Source organism: Apis cerana, linkage group LG14, assembly GCF_029169275.1.
Source record: "Apis cerana isolate GH-2021 linkage group LG14, AcerK_1.0, whole genome shotgun sequence".
Classification (NCBI taxonomy): Eukaryota; Metazoa; Arthropoda; class Insecta; order Hymenoptera; family Apidae; genus Apis; species Apis cerana.
Genome location: NC_083865.1, coordinates 5429801 through 5443647, shown reverse-complemented (window position 1 = coordinate 5443647; position 13847 = coordinate 5429801). Strand labels below are relative to the sequence as shown.

Sequence of the window (13847 nt, the reverse complement as noted above, 5' to 3'; positions counted from 1 at the left end):
TAATAAGATGTTCCGTCTAGAAGAAAAAGAAAGAATAAATTCTTCACTGCTCCCTATATTATAATTTAAACGATTGAATCGATTATATATTTTAATTTGCTTCAATTTTTCTCAATTATCCTCTATAAAATTTCTCGAATTATAATTATTTCAATTCGAATTCCAAAATCATGAAATCAATCCATCGAATCAATCGAATAATAAAACTTTTATATTAATAATTTATAGACACGTTTCTTCTAAAGCATTCTTCAAACGATTAAATTCCCTTCTATGATCGATTCATTCTGTATTGTTTGTTAGCCTCGAGAAAGGAGAATCACTCCTGTGGTCGTCAACTTACTAGTATCGACCGCTCGAACTCTTAAGTAGGGTTTGAAGGTGTTCTCGAGAGGCTCGTCTTTGGTTTATTAAGGCCGTCTTGGATCTTCAAGAGGTCGAATCTCGCTTATTACCTCGGCCACCGCTCCTCCAGGATGTGTGAAACCGCAACATCGTCCTCGACCTTAATTGAAACGTTGTCTGAAGCGTGTATAAAGATTCTTCGAAGGCGAGAACGCGCGTATTCATCGATTTTTCAAACACTGAATTTTTGAAATTTCTAAAAGATAATTATTGAAATTTTACTACGAGTTTTTAAATTTTCCAAGCTTCTAAAATTAAAAACCAAATATCTATATTATTTCTTCAATTTCCAAAATTGTTAAATGTTCAAATTGTTTTCTCATGATATTAAAAATAAATTCCAAATTTACCCAGTCGCCAAATAAATCACACCAAGCCATACTTGAAACCGCATTCTTATCGAAGCTTTGGTTTCCATTATATCACACCATTATTTTACTGCGCAACAATCCGATCTTATCTCAATGATCTCGATTAAAATTTATAGGATTGCGAAATTGTTCTTTCCATCCGCGTGATAGTTTCGCGTAGTAGTATCATAAATTCGTGTCTAGCGTCACGTGATGGACACAGAGGAAGGAAAAAGGGGCGTGAATTTGTGTCGAAAAGAGGGGAAAGCCTCGTCAGAGGGTTTAGCGGTTGCAGCCGCGAAAAGAAAAGCAGCCTCGTTAAGGTGACTGTTTCAACCCTTGAAAATTCTGCAAACGGAACGGGCGGTGAACGAGGGTTTGGACGTTGACGAGAGGAAGAAACGTGAGCTTCGACGCGCGAAACTAAGCTCGTGTATTTATTTTAGACGTTCTACCGCTCATTAATCGCGCGTAATGTTTTAAGGGAAGAGAAATGTATGTTTGAACGAGTGAATAATAACGTTGATCGGACGTTAATTAATCGGGAAAGAGTTAAAATTGTAGCAGTTTTTTTTTATTGGATGTTGAAAAGAAATGTGGGTTAAATAAACTTAATTAAAAATTTAGAGAAAACTTTGAACTTATATAACTTCGAAGATAGTTATTTTTAATCGTACGAATGAAAGATCATTGGAAGGAACTTTATCCTTTAAAACGCTTTCTTATTCATTTCTCGATACGACTTCTGGTTCCCGAGATATCATTGTGAATAAGGAAGAGGATAATTTCTAATCTTCATCCTTTAGCTGCTGGATCTCTCCTTCCCACTTTATTCCACTGATCTATTCCAAACTTTAAACAAGTGACAGATTGTTGGAAAAACGTGATACACAATTCCACAGAAGAAAAATATGTTACGCCACTAAGTTGTGGACTTACTCGTAATCCCTGCACTTTTGTTTTAAGTATATAGAAGACTTTTAAGTTCTTATATCTTCGAGATAAAAGAAAAAGCGAATTTAATGGCACAGTTTCCTTTATTTCTTTAGTGGATATTGCTAATAAAACTTTTACAACCTTCTCACGTTTTTTTATTAAAAATCCAAGTTTCATTTGTGATTGCAATCTGTTATTCTTGTTGTTGTTGTTATAGTAGTACATAGAAGTATACAGAATAGTTAGGAACAGTAAAATGTTATAATGAAAATATATCTTCGAAACGACGTAATGTCGATAAGAAGAAGAGATAAAAATGAATTGAAAATCATTTCTAGAAATTGAAGATGAAAAGAAAAATTCTATTTTAAGTCTTGTTTAATATGTATTTTCGCGAGGATGATAGACATTTTTGTCTTGTTTAGTTAATCTTACGGAAGTCGTTAGAAATTTCTTTGCACCATCGTACTTTCGAAAGCGGTTCGCGATTTCCAACGCGAGTTTTTCGCAGTTTTAGTTTAGCTCGCTCGTTTCTTGGCGCGTTAAACTTGCTCAAAAGGAGATGCGCGTTAATTTTTTACAGGTCCATGAATAATAACAGCGCAGGAAAGTTTGAAGGATCGTCTAATTAACGAGCGATCGAAATTTTCTGGTAATTTTCGTGAACAATTTACAAATATTCCTGTTCCTTAATTTTCTTTGTTGTTTTTCTTTACAACAATTAGTTTGAGTCCAATTTTTTTTTTCTTTTTTGCTTTTAATCGATGTTGAATTTTGTTTCTATATATTTATTTTATCTTTATTATTATTAATTTATTATTAATCCACATCTGAAAAAAATAAGGATAATTTGAAATGAAAAGATATGAAAATAATTATGTTAATAAATTTGTTGAAATACAATCGAATGTGAAAGAAAAATGATATAAGATATTAAATGTGATGATTAGGAAAATTTCGAGGAGAAAGTATTATTCTGTAGGAGTTATTATTGTTAGAAGTTAGCACGTGAATGATAATATTTATATAGAATATGAAGAGAAACATTGAAATCATCGCTTCAGTGTTTTCATAAAAAACAGTTGAGAAAATGCATGATATATGTAATCATATGATTTTCTTCTTTGCACAAATTTTATTTGATATTGTTTTTATTAAATGTTGTTTAATAATTACTATACATATAATTTTAATTATACATAAAATATCATCCTTATCGTCTATTGTCAGAAACTGAAACAACATCAGAGATTAGAATATGAAATTCGATTAAGATTTATTAAATCAGAATATTAGAACTATATGAATAATAAAATATATTATAATTTATCTCAGCTCTTGAAAATTCAAGTGTAACTTATAATTCAATGATAAATAACAAATTTCTATTCTTATTTATAACAAAACAATTTTCATTTCTTATCCATGGCCAAACAATTCATCTCTCTCTTTTATTCTCTCTTTTATCAAATTTATGTATAAAATGATTCATTTATATTGGAAATTATGAAAGATTTAAATGAATAATGAATAATTTTAGAATCGCAAATACCGGAAGGATGCAGAAAGGAACTATTTTCTTTTTCTAGATCGATCTCGAGGAAGGAAGTTTCGTTCCATGTAATAGTAAGTATCCGGTAGTTTTGCCATATCCGTTCTTTAAAGTTCCTTAATGATAAACACTGCCAGTAATGCGCTTCTTGGTGCATTAACCTCGACCTGCATACAAGCTCGAACCAAGCACACGTACGCGAGTGTACAATAGAGGCTTTCTGGTTTCACTCAGAACCCTGAATTTGAAACCATCACGGAAGATCTTCCTCCTCGATGCGCGTGTTAATTGGAATCATTAAGTCTCGTGTGCATGTTTGAAATTAATTTTCGATTTTGCTCATCTAGATCTTGCGTTTGAATTATATAAATGCAAAATCTCGACATATTGACAATACAAATATACAAATGGATTGGTCGAGTTAAACAGATGTATATTGAATCTAAAATTGAATCGCGGTTTGGAAATGATGGAAGTAATCTCGTACTCTTTATACTGTATTCGTGATTGTTTCAATATTTCCATGGAAATGATTTTATACCGCAAAAATATGAAGAAAGGACAGCAACTACGAAAGAAAATGTGAATGTAGGATAAATTTGTTAATATCAAGATATTTTCAAAAAAAGAAAACATAAATATATATGGATCAAGAAAAGCCAAAAAATTATTATTTTCTAAAGTATTATTCCATTAAACAATAGAAAAAAATATATGTTATCGAAGAAATGTCAAAACCATAAACTATCTGGGACCAATTAAAAGAGTTGACAGGAGTATTTCCACGAGAATGGACAACCGCTCAATTTCCGTCAACATTTTCGCGAGATTTAATGTTTAACAACGTTCACGATCGGTATTTGCTTTCACGGTGGATTCATGGCTTTCCTGGCTGCCTGTTCCCAACCTATAATTTCTCGTGTCGACTGACTAAGCATTTCCACCCAACGTGGCCACGGCCATCCAACGTGGCCGACCAAGCGTTCTCGGACACTGCCAGATCACTTAACCGACTTGTTCCGTTTCATTCGCCGACAATCTGCTTCCGATTATCATTAGAAATTTTCGAATCTCTCTCCTTGCGTTCGATTTCTCCGTTCGCGCCTTTCGTTATGCAAATTTGCGTTTGCATCGTTGTTTCGTTTCTCTCTTCTTCACTCAGCTGTATATTCAATCGTTCAAAGGATCACTAAATAATTGTAAGATGAAGAAATTTTATATATTTCTTACTATTATTCCACAAGAAAGGATTAATAAATTTATTCTAATTGAAGACTTTCGATATTGGAAATTTAGGCTTAGAATAAATTCTCTTCAATAATATCTGCAATATCTGCCAATCATCAATCTCACTGTATCTACAATTTTCAAAATTTTCCAAAACAAAGCAAATCCATTAGGCAATTGACTTGCATTCTCAAGGTAACATAATTTCATTGTTGGAGAATTGCACAATGCTTAAAATGAATCCTTACATCAATATCACTACACCTGCCATTCCTCCAAACCTCGAAAAATAATTCCAAAGTAAATTCCCCTTCCATCCATTTCACGGATGAAGAATCCTTCAACTTTACCGTTTCAGAAAATAATCTTCTCTGGTGGGGAGGCAGCGTTTAAAGCGCATTCGCGCTAACGAAATGGAGGGTAAACTCTGGCCACCGCGCTTCCCCAACCCCCGCGTAGAAACGAAACAATTACAACTATTACCCCTCCCAACAATTTATAATTCCTGGCAATCTTTTGCCCTCTTTCGCCACGAAGGCGCAGTTAAACGTTATTACTTGAACCGTTGCAGATAATTTCCCGCCGTTTTATTCGCCGGGGCATTTATAGTGCTATGCAAGCGTCCTCGCTGACGAATTCGCGCCACCGAGAACGGGGACGATAAATGTAATTCGGCTTTAACTCGTGGAAACGAGGCACCGAGGTGAATGAAGGAATCACGAAGCAAGGAGGTGTGGACTGTTGTTGGATGCAAGCTAAATGGGGATGGCATGTTCGAGGAAGACTTGATAGACGAATGAATAAAATTTGTAGGAAGGATTGGGGAAGGATTGTAGAAGATTGAGAAAAATAATTTTTAATGAAGAATTGAATAAAAAAATATGATGATGTTAGGATAATTGGTATTGGAGATTGATAGACGAAATTAAAGATAGTCGATAAAAATAAATAAGTATTGGGGGAATGATGAGAAGAGAAAGAAAGGAAGAGATTAATAAAAAATGGGGGAAATTAAAGAATGATTGAAGGAGACCGAAAGGAATTTATAGAAAAATTATGGAGAAACGTAAAAGAATAAAAATGATAAAAAATTGTAAACAGTTCTGTTATAATACTATTAACAATATTTTGATGGCATATTTAAAAATTATTGGCATTGGTATTTATTTTAATATTCATGTTCCTTTATGTATATTAAACAATATTTATGTTTTGAATGAAAATAAATATGATTAAAAGAGAAGAAATAATTTATTGATAAACACCTAAATGACTGAAAATGTAAATGATAAAATGAATAACAAAGAGACTTAATTAAACTCTCTTTACGTATGCATGTAGAATTTATACTTTCGTGTATGAAATTCTACGGTAATTATATTTTTTTTTCTTTATGAATACTTTATTTATGAATAATTATTCAACGTTTTTTAAAGGAAAAAATTTATTTTAATATGAAGATTTAACTTACTGTATTCTTTATCTGCAATTATAATTATCAGGGTGTTTAAATGTGTAATAATAATAGATCAAGTAAAACCAAAACTTGATGATCATATTTATAATAATTGTCGTTAATATATGTCTTTCATTTTATATTCTTATTTTTTCAAGATTAATTATACATTAGAAATTATTTTAATAACATTTTTTCACTTCGTATATTTCTCTGTCAATTCTTAATATTTTAAAACTTTTCCCTTTCAACTTTTATTATTCCGATTCTTTTCTACACGTTTTGATCCAATTTCCATTCTTTTCCTGTGAATTTCTATTATCTTTCCATTAGTTCTCTTGACTTTTATACTTTTTATTATCTTTCCCTTTCCAACTTTAAACTTTTTTCAATTTATATTATGACTTTGTCATTTATCTTTCAGTTCCTATTATTTTCTTTCTATTCTTTCTTTCTTTTTATCACTTTGTCTCATTTCGAAACTTTTTTCCTTCCAATTTCCATTATTTAAATTTCTTCCTGTCAAATTTCTTCTATCTCTTTTCTATTAAATTTTCATATCTATAAATTTTTATTATCCTACTATTATATCTTTTCGACTCTTATCATCTCTTGCACCACTATTTTTCCTTTCCTAATTTTAAAATTTTCTCCTAACAAAATTCCAATATTTATAATAATATGGAATTCCAATATTTATCTTAATTCAATTGTTAATTATTATTTGTTCCAAGTTGTTAAAATTTTTTCTAGATTACAAATTTCAAGTTGTTTTAATATTTTGTGATCTCCTCTCTTTTCATCCCTAACTTTTTGATCGTTTAATTTTGTTTGTCTTTACTTTAGACGTAATCGTTTTGAAGTTTCAGAAGAAGAGTTTCAAGAACTTGAAGCAAGTGGAAGCGGATTAAGAAAGAAAGCGGGAAAGACGTCTTATCGATAAGTATTAAGTAGTTATCGCGTAGTTCGAAGTCGTAACTCTGCAGATCTTGTAACTCGCCATTCTATCTCTTGCAATATATCAAACGTAATAAAAAAAACCTAAAAAAGCATAGATATAAATAATATATCTATATACAAATGTGACAAATTAGGTTAATATCCAGAAATTTTGAAGACAATTATAAATAAATAAATATTGCAAATTAAAATGAAACATGTGAGCCCATTGATATTTCGTTTCTGTCAAATTTTATAAAATTTTCAAGTTGATCCGATATATGATTGTACAAAGTTCCGCTGAAATCCATAAAATTATTACAGAATATTACATCAGAATTAAATATTCATTACAAATCTCAATCTCAAATCAATCATTTCATTAATTATATTTAAATTCCAAAACTCTAGAATCTTTATAATTAAAATAATTAAAAAATTCTTAATCCCTATGTCCAATATATCATTTCACCTGACATAAAATTGTTTACTATCCAATTTACATTTTTAAATACAAAATTTCATCACGAGACGAGGAATGCAAAGAAATGAAAAAATTTTCTCTACTCACGATAAAATTAAATCCGCAATTTCGAGAATCCAAACATCTGCCGCCACTACTAAATCTCAATTATCAATGAAAAAGACTTGCATCGTCCTAGGAAAACCTAAGAAATTTTCCAAAAAGTTCGTCACGTTCGCTCTGACCGATAAAACTGGAACCTTTGGAGGCTGTGGCCGGCCAAATTGCGACAAATAAATTCTTTCCAAGCGACACGATTCACACGATACATACATATATATATATATATCACGGCCACACCGATTGCTTCGTGCCTCCCCTGTTATTGGGGCTGGAGAAAATCGAGCTCGTATTGCTTTCGAGGGGTCGTGGCCCCCTTCGCTTTGATGTTCCGCAGGGAAGAAGAACTTTTTCGGCACGGCAGAGCGTAAGGCAGAGTTTCGCGATATTGTATCGGTATCGATTCCGCCAATAAAACGTCACGTCTGGTCGGGCACGCAGCTCGCACTGGAACACGGACAAAAGCCACGTCGCTTTGGGTACCTATTTTCATTTCGCAAAGTCAAACCAAAGTTGAGCGAGGGGGGAGCCAACACTTGCCTGTCGGAAATTATCGCGTTGCAAATGGCTTTTGGCAATTTATAGTTGGAGATAGGGAGGATGGAAGTGTCGACAGTGATGAGATGGAATGGGAAAGTTGGAAAAAGGTAGGGGGATTTGGTTATTTTAAAATAAATTAGTTATAAAAATTTGGATTATTTTCACTTGATTGTTTCTTCTTCTTCTTCTTCTTCTCATTGATTGCAATTAATTGAGGATCTTTAACATTCGATATTCTGACGAGTCTATTTGTTCTGAATTGTTTTATTGTTATAGAAGCAAAGCTGGCTCAAAAAGAAATGATAATAATAACAAGATAAAGATGATTCTAAAAAATAAAACATTGAAAATCGTATTATTATAAAAAAGTATAAATATGTGTCAAAAATAATAAGAATAAAAAAAAACCAAAAATATTTTACCAATTGTGAAAATCTTCGAGAAAAGACGCGAACGTATCGTCCAAGGTAATCTCGCATGAAATTTAGGTAATAAACCCAGGGTCAGGTGGGCGTCTCTCAAAAAGATATGAATCACAATTCCCTGGGCGAAATAAGGGACATCGATCAAGCGGAGAATTCCATAGGATTCCAAAGAAATTTCTGATCCAAATTCCACGAGCTGCGAGAGGATTGCACGGCCCTCGAGAATCGAGAGGAACGAGATCGAGGTCCAGTAGTAAAGCTCGATATAAATCAGACCGATCCTTCGCTTTCGAGTTTCGACCACGTTCTACTCTCTCTCTCTCACCCTCTTTTGGGTTATCTCTCGCGTTCATCCTTTTTCTTCCCTCCACAGTGGCCGACCTGTACGCCACGGACATGTAATTACCAGCCCTTGCAGAAGAACTTCCGGCTTCCGCCGCTTTTACCTTCCCCAAGCGTGATTACCCGACGATCCACGAGGAAAGGAACGCACGAAATGAAAACGAGACCTTCGACAGCGAGGGCATCACCTCTTTGTAAATCCTCCAAAAGTCTTTGTCTTGAAACATCAAGAATGAAGAATTATATTTCGATGGCGAAGTTAATTATTATTTTTTTGTTTAATTCGAGGGTTGAATGGAGCTTGAACATCTTGCAAGAGATAGTTTGCATTTTAATTGGTTTTTCTGTCTTAAAGGTAGATGCTTTTCGAGCGGAATTTTCGATTATTGGGATTGGTTCAGAGCGGAAGAATTAGTATAAGAAAACGTGATTAAAGATTTAAGAACGATACATAAATTAAATTAATTCGCTCGAGGGATTAATCTCTATTATAGTATATCTCTAGTATAGTTGAAAATATGTACTGCCTTTGCGTAAAAATTATACACAACATATTAAAAAAATATACTATACTCCTCGAAGAATTAAATTATATGTATATGAATAATAAATTTAAGCACGGTATATTACTAAACACGATATGCTCGTAAAAACACGTATAAAATATTCCTTAATTTACGTATATCCATTAAATCCAATTCCAACGTTTTCCATATTTTAATACCCATTTCATTCGAAATCAAAAATGTATCGCCGGGATAAAGCGGGAAATCGAGCGATTAAACGCAACGTAATAACACACAAAGTCTCCAAAAAGGGAAGAGAATTACATATTCGTATCGTATCCCCTCCCCCTCCTTCCTGTACCTGATTAATCCATCTAATGGAAAAATTGAGTAGAGACTTTGAAACACGAGCACGGGGTAACACGAGTTAAATATTCACAGGTACAGGGAGAAAAAGTATTTTCCCCTGGTGAGTTTCGAGGACTTTTACATTTCGATTAAAATTTCGTTCGGAATACCGGTGGATTTTCAACGAAATTTATATATACATACACAGCCATAGTGTATACGTATATTTCTCGCGTATGCTCGCTGTATGAAATTGGCGAGCTTTCCGCGTGCTTATATCTTCGAATTCACGGCGTGGAACGTACACGGGCTTCCTGCGAAATCCGCCGGCTGGTGTACACCACGAAAATAAGAGAAAGAATCGGGGGAGGAAAATGGAGGAAACGGATCCACTGGTGTGTTCTGCATGACTTCATCACGTGTCCTCCTGCACGACTCGAAACAACAGGGGAAATATTTCGCCGCCGATATACCCATGAAAAATTCTCCCAACCGCGATGACAATGATAAAATCGTTTCGATTTTTTCGATTTTTTCTCCTGAAAACGATCGTTATTCTATCGTTCTTCGTTCGATTTCATTATTAGTATTTATTACGAGTCTGTTTGGATTTCTATTTTGTTTTTTTATTTGAAAAAAAATTCTATTTTATATATAATGATCGAATTATGTGAAAAAATAAATAAATAATCATTATTTTATGTAAAAATATTTTTGCATAATTATAATATTAATAAGATATAATGTAAGAATATTTGAGAGATGAATAGAATTATTATGTATAATGTATTATATGTAAATATGTAATGCGGTATTGATTTGTTTAAATAATTGAATTAATTTTTAATCGATATTTACTTCTCAATATCCTTATCTTTGGAAATATATTGATGTGCTAGTTTATATTTGATTATCATAGTTCATATTTGACTGCACATCTAATAATTAAATATGTAAATTGATTGACTAATCGTTATTCGTTAATATTCTTATAATATTATGTAGAAATATGTAGATGATTTTAATAATTCTCATATTTTTATTATTATGAATTTTTCAAATATTTTAATGTAATATTTATAAAAAGATCCATCAAAATTGGATCTTTGATAATTCTAGATTTAATTTCCCATAAATACTTGATAAAATGACATTTTTAATAATTCTAATTCCAATATTCCGGATGTTCTAACCGAATTCTTCTGAGAGTTTTACATAGAATTAAACTATGTTTCCAAATTCTCTAATTTGACACAGAATAAAATTATTATGAAAAATTTTACAATTTTCTAAAAGTTTAAATCTAAAGGCAGATTTTTCTGTTTGCTCTTATCAAACGGAAGCTTCTCATGGAAAGGACTCGACAAATTGGTCGCTAATTACAGCCGAGGCAGACGAATTATTTGGTAGGAAATCGAAGGGATGTCGCGTTTTATTCTTCCGCTCGAACGACGATCCCATCCGACCGATTTTTAATCGAGCCAGCTCAGATTCATCGCGCGTTCAGAAACATCAGAGTTTCCCTGAATATCCTTTTTCTCGATTTTCGTTCCTATCTTTCACGTCCTCGTTCACGCATTAGATTTTATCCGAGTAGAAAGATCCATCGATACAGATTCGTCTATTTTGTTATATTTTTTACTATTTTTCGATCGATCGAATATCTGTGATCACGGAAATGTTTAATTCCATGATGCAGTCTGGAAATGGAAAAGAAGAATTAAAAAAAAGACGTACGATTTTTTAAAAATTTTTTGATTTGTTATAAATTCTTGTTGTTATTCATCGTTAAAATATTATGTATTTACATAAATGAATAAATAATTTTATCAAAGACAACGTCTTTCTCTCTTCTTTTTAATGTTATATATGATTATATTTATTATATTTATCGAATTATTTATGATATTTAAATTTATACTTGTTGGAACTGTTTAATAAAATTATATGTCACACTTATGCGATAATTGTAATTTTTATTCTTGAATGTCATATTTATAGATTAATTTTATCAATTTTTTATAATATTATTTATATAGATTAAAAATAATTTTTCTAAATTGCATTTTTTCAGAGAGAAAAAAACTTTGTTATATTTTCTTATCACCAAATAGAATTTCCTTTTTCTAACACTGTTTTATACAATATTACAGAATAATATACTTTTGTTGATCTCTGCACTTTCAGCAATTAAATATACCAGTTCTGAAATAGAATTTATATTTTAATTGAAAATTTTTCTATAGAAAAGATCTATAGTTTTGAAACTCTTCCAATAATTATTATCATTGAAAAACTGAAATATTACACAAAACATGTAACACTTTCGCGCATTTACATAAATACCATATTGTAAATACATTAATAGAAAACACAGATAAACAATTTACACGTTTCTTCGGATAATCTCGAAAAATCCCTCCCTAAAGAGAAGGGAACAAAACCGGAATAACCAAGTAATCCACTTTCATCGCAAAAGCCGCCCCTATCCCATTCAAAATGTACAGGTTTTTATTTAATAAAGCGATTCATCTTCCGAGAAAACAGTCTCTTGAATATTAAGAAGCCGCATCATTGGCAAAAGTACAAACCTCCCCGAGGAACAAAGAAGCAACTTATATATATATACATGAATATCCGATTTCAAAGCGATTCATGAATTGTTCAGATGCGATTCTCAGTTTGGAGGATCAAGGATGTTGACTTTTCAACAGGGGTTGAAAGTGAGATTGATACACCGCTGATATTTTTCAGGATCTCCTAGGAAAAGGGAGAGGGTTAATACGTGACCGGTGAACGAACGACCTTCGGATTTCGGAAAATCATCCTCCATTCTTTTTCTTCCTTTCTTTCGGTCTCCTTGTGCGTGTTAATCATCGCATTTCCCGTCTCGTGTGATTTTTTGCCGGATTAGAACATCATCTTTTTACTTTAAGACTTAGATAAGATTCTTCTTTCACGAACTTCGTGTTGTTTCGAGTTGAGAAAATTCATACGAATCGTGGCTATTTCTTCTTGACTTTCTTTTTTCAAAAAAATTTGGCTCTTTCTTCCCTTTCTTTTCTTTGAAGCGTTGAGGAGAACATTGACGAAAAAAGATTGGATGGAAAAAATGATTGTGTTAATGATTTAAATTAATTAGCGTTTTCGTTTCATTCTTTGCTGAGATAAAATTGCTGAGAGAATGTGGAGCTTTCGACGAAAGTTGTAGAAATTCTTCACCTTTTAATTTGGAGAAGTTCTTTTTCTTATGATTTTTTTTGGAACTTTTGTACGAATTGTAAGAATTTTTTTACTTTTCTGTCCTGTCCTTTTTCGAGGGATAAATTGTCGAGCCCATGAAAAGAAAATTACCGAGAAGAAGAATGGATCCTTTGCTAGGGATGAAAATAAAAAGATTTTCAAATGGCGTTAAATGTACATTAAGCTCGGTAAATTGCTCCCTTACTTTCTAATTTCAACGGATCCCAACATATTTCTTTCTTCAACCCGATTTTTTTCTTTTTCTTTAATAGTCTATCAAGAGGTGATTATTAAAGAGGTAGAATTAAAGGATCATTCAAATTTTCATGCAATATCAACTTTAATTTTGAAATAACTTTTTAAACGTTCAATTGCTCTATCTTTTTTTATTGTTCGTTTATTTTTCAAAAGTTTCCAACTTTGCAAAGTTTTCTTTCTAAAGTATACCTTTAACCTTGTTATCGCGAAAGGATGATAAAGATAAAACTTTGGACAAGTGTTTTCAATCTAAAACGCGGCAATAATTTCACGTTTGCAATAATGAGCCATTTAATAATATAATTTATAGAATGGCCAACTTTGCTCGACTTTGATTTCGCATGAAAGCTTACCACTGAGGAGAAATAATCCACAGGCCACCAGAGTTCTATGATCCGAATAACAATGTCCAATTAAAGCTGAAATTGTAGCGGCGAGGACTAGAGCCACAGCAGCTACTTGAAACGGTGCAGAGATCCTGAAATGAATTCGTGTGTACCATTAGTCAATTACAATTAAAACGAAAGTTACATAATCGCAAGCGAAATTATATTTAATTAATTTCACCCCCAATAATAATCATGTTACAAAATTTTTAAATTTATTACATTGCTTGACTGTTTTTCTTTTTTTCTTTCTTTATTTTTTTTTTTTTTTTTACACTTCACAATATTACGAGAAATATATATATAACAAAGCATGACAAATGATATAACATCATTTTTCTCTTTTTTAAC

General features: G+C 32.1%; 1 protein-coding gene across 3 annotated transcripts in view; it reads right to left on the bottom strand.

Annotated features, from left to right (window-relative positions):
- Window positions 1–13847, bottom strand: part of LOC107992927 (uncharacterized) — a 190395-nt gene that overhangs the window by 61417 nt on the left and 115131 nt on the right. For all 3 annotated transcript variants that reach the window (XM_062084199.1, XM_062084198.1, XM_062084200.1), the window contains exon 5: window positions 13464–13588. In XM_062084199.1, the coding sequence (XP_061940183.1) occupies window positions 13464–13588 (125 nt within the window). The remainder of the gene's footprint in view (window positions 1–13463; window positions 13589–13847) is intronic.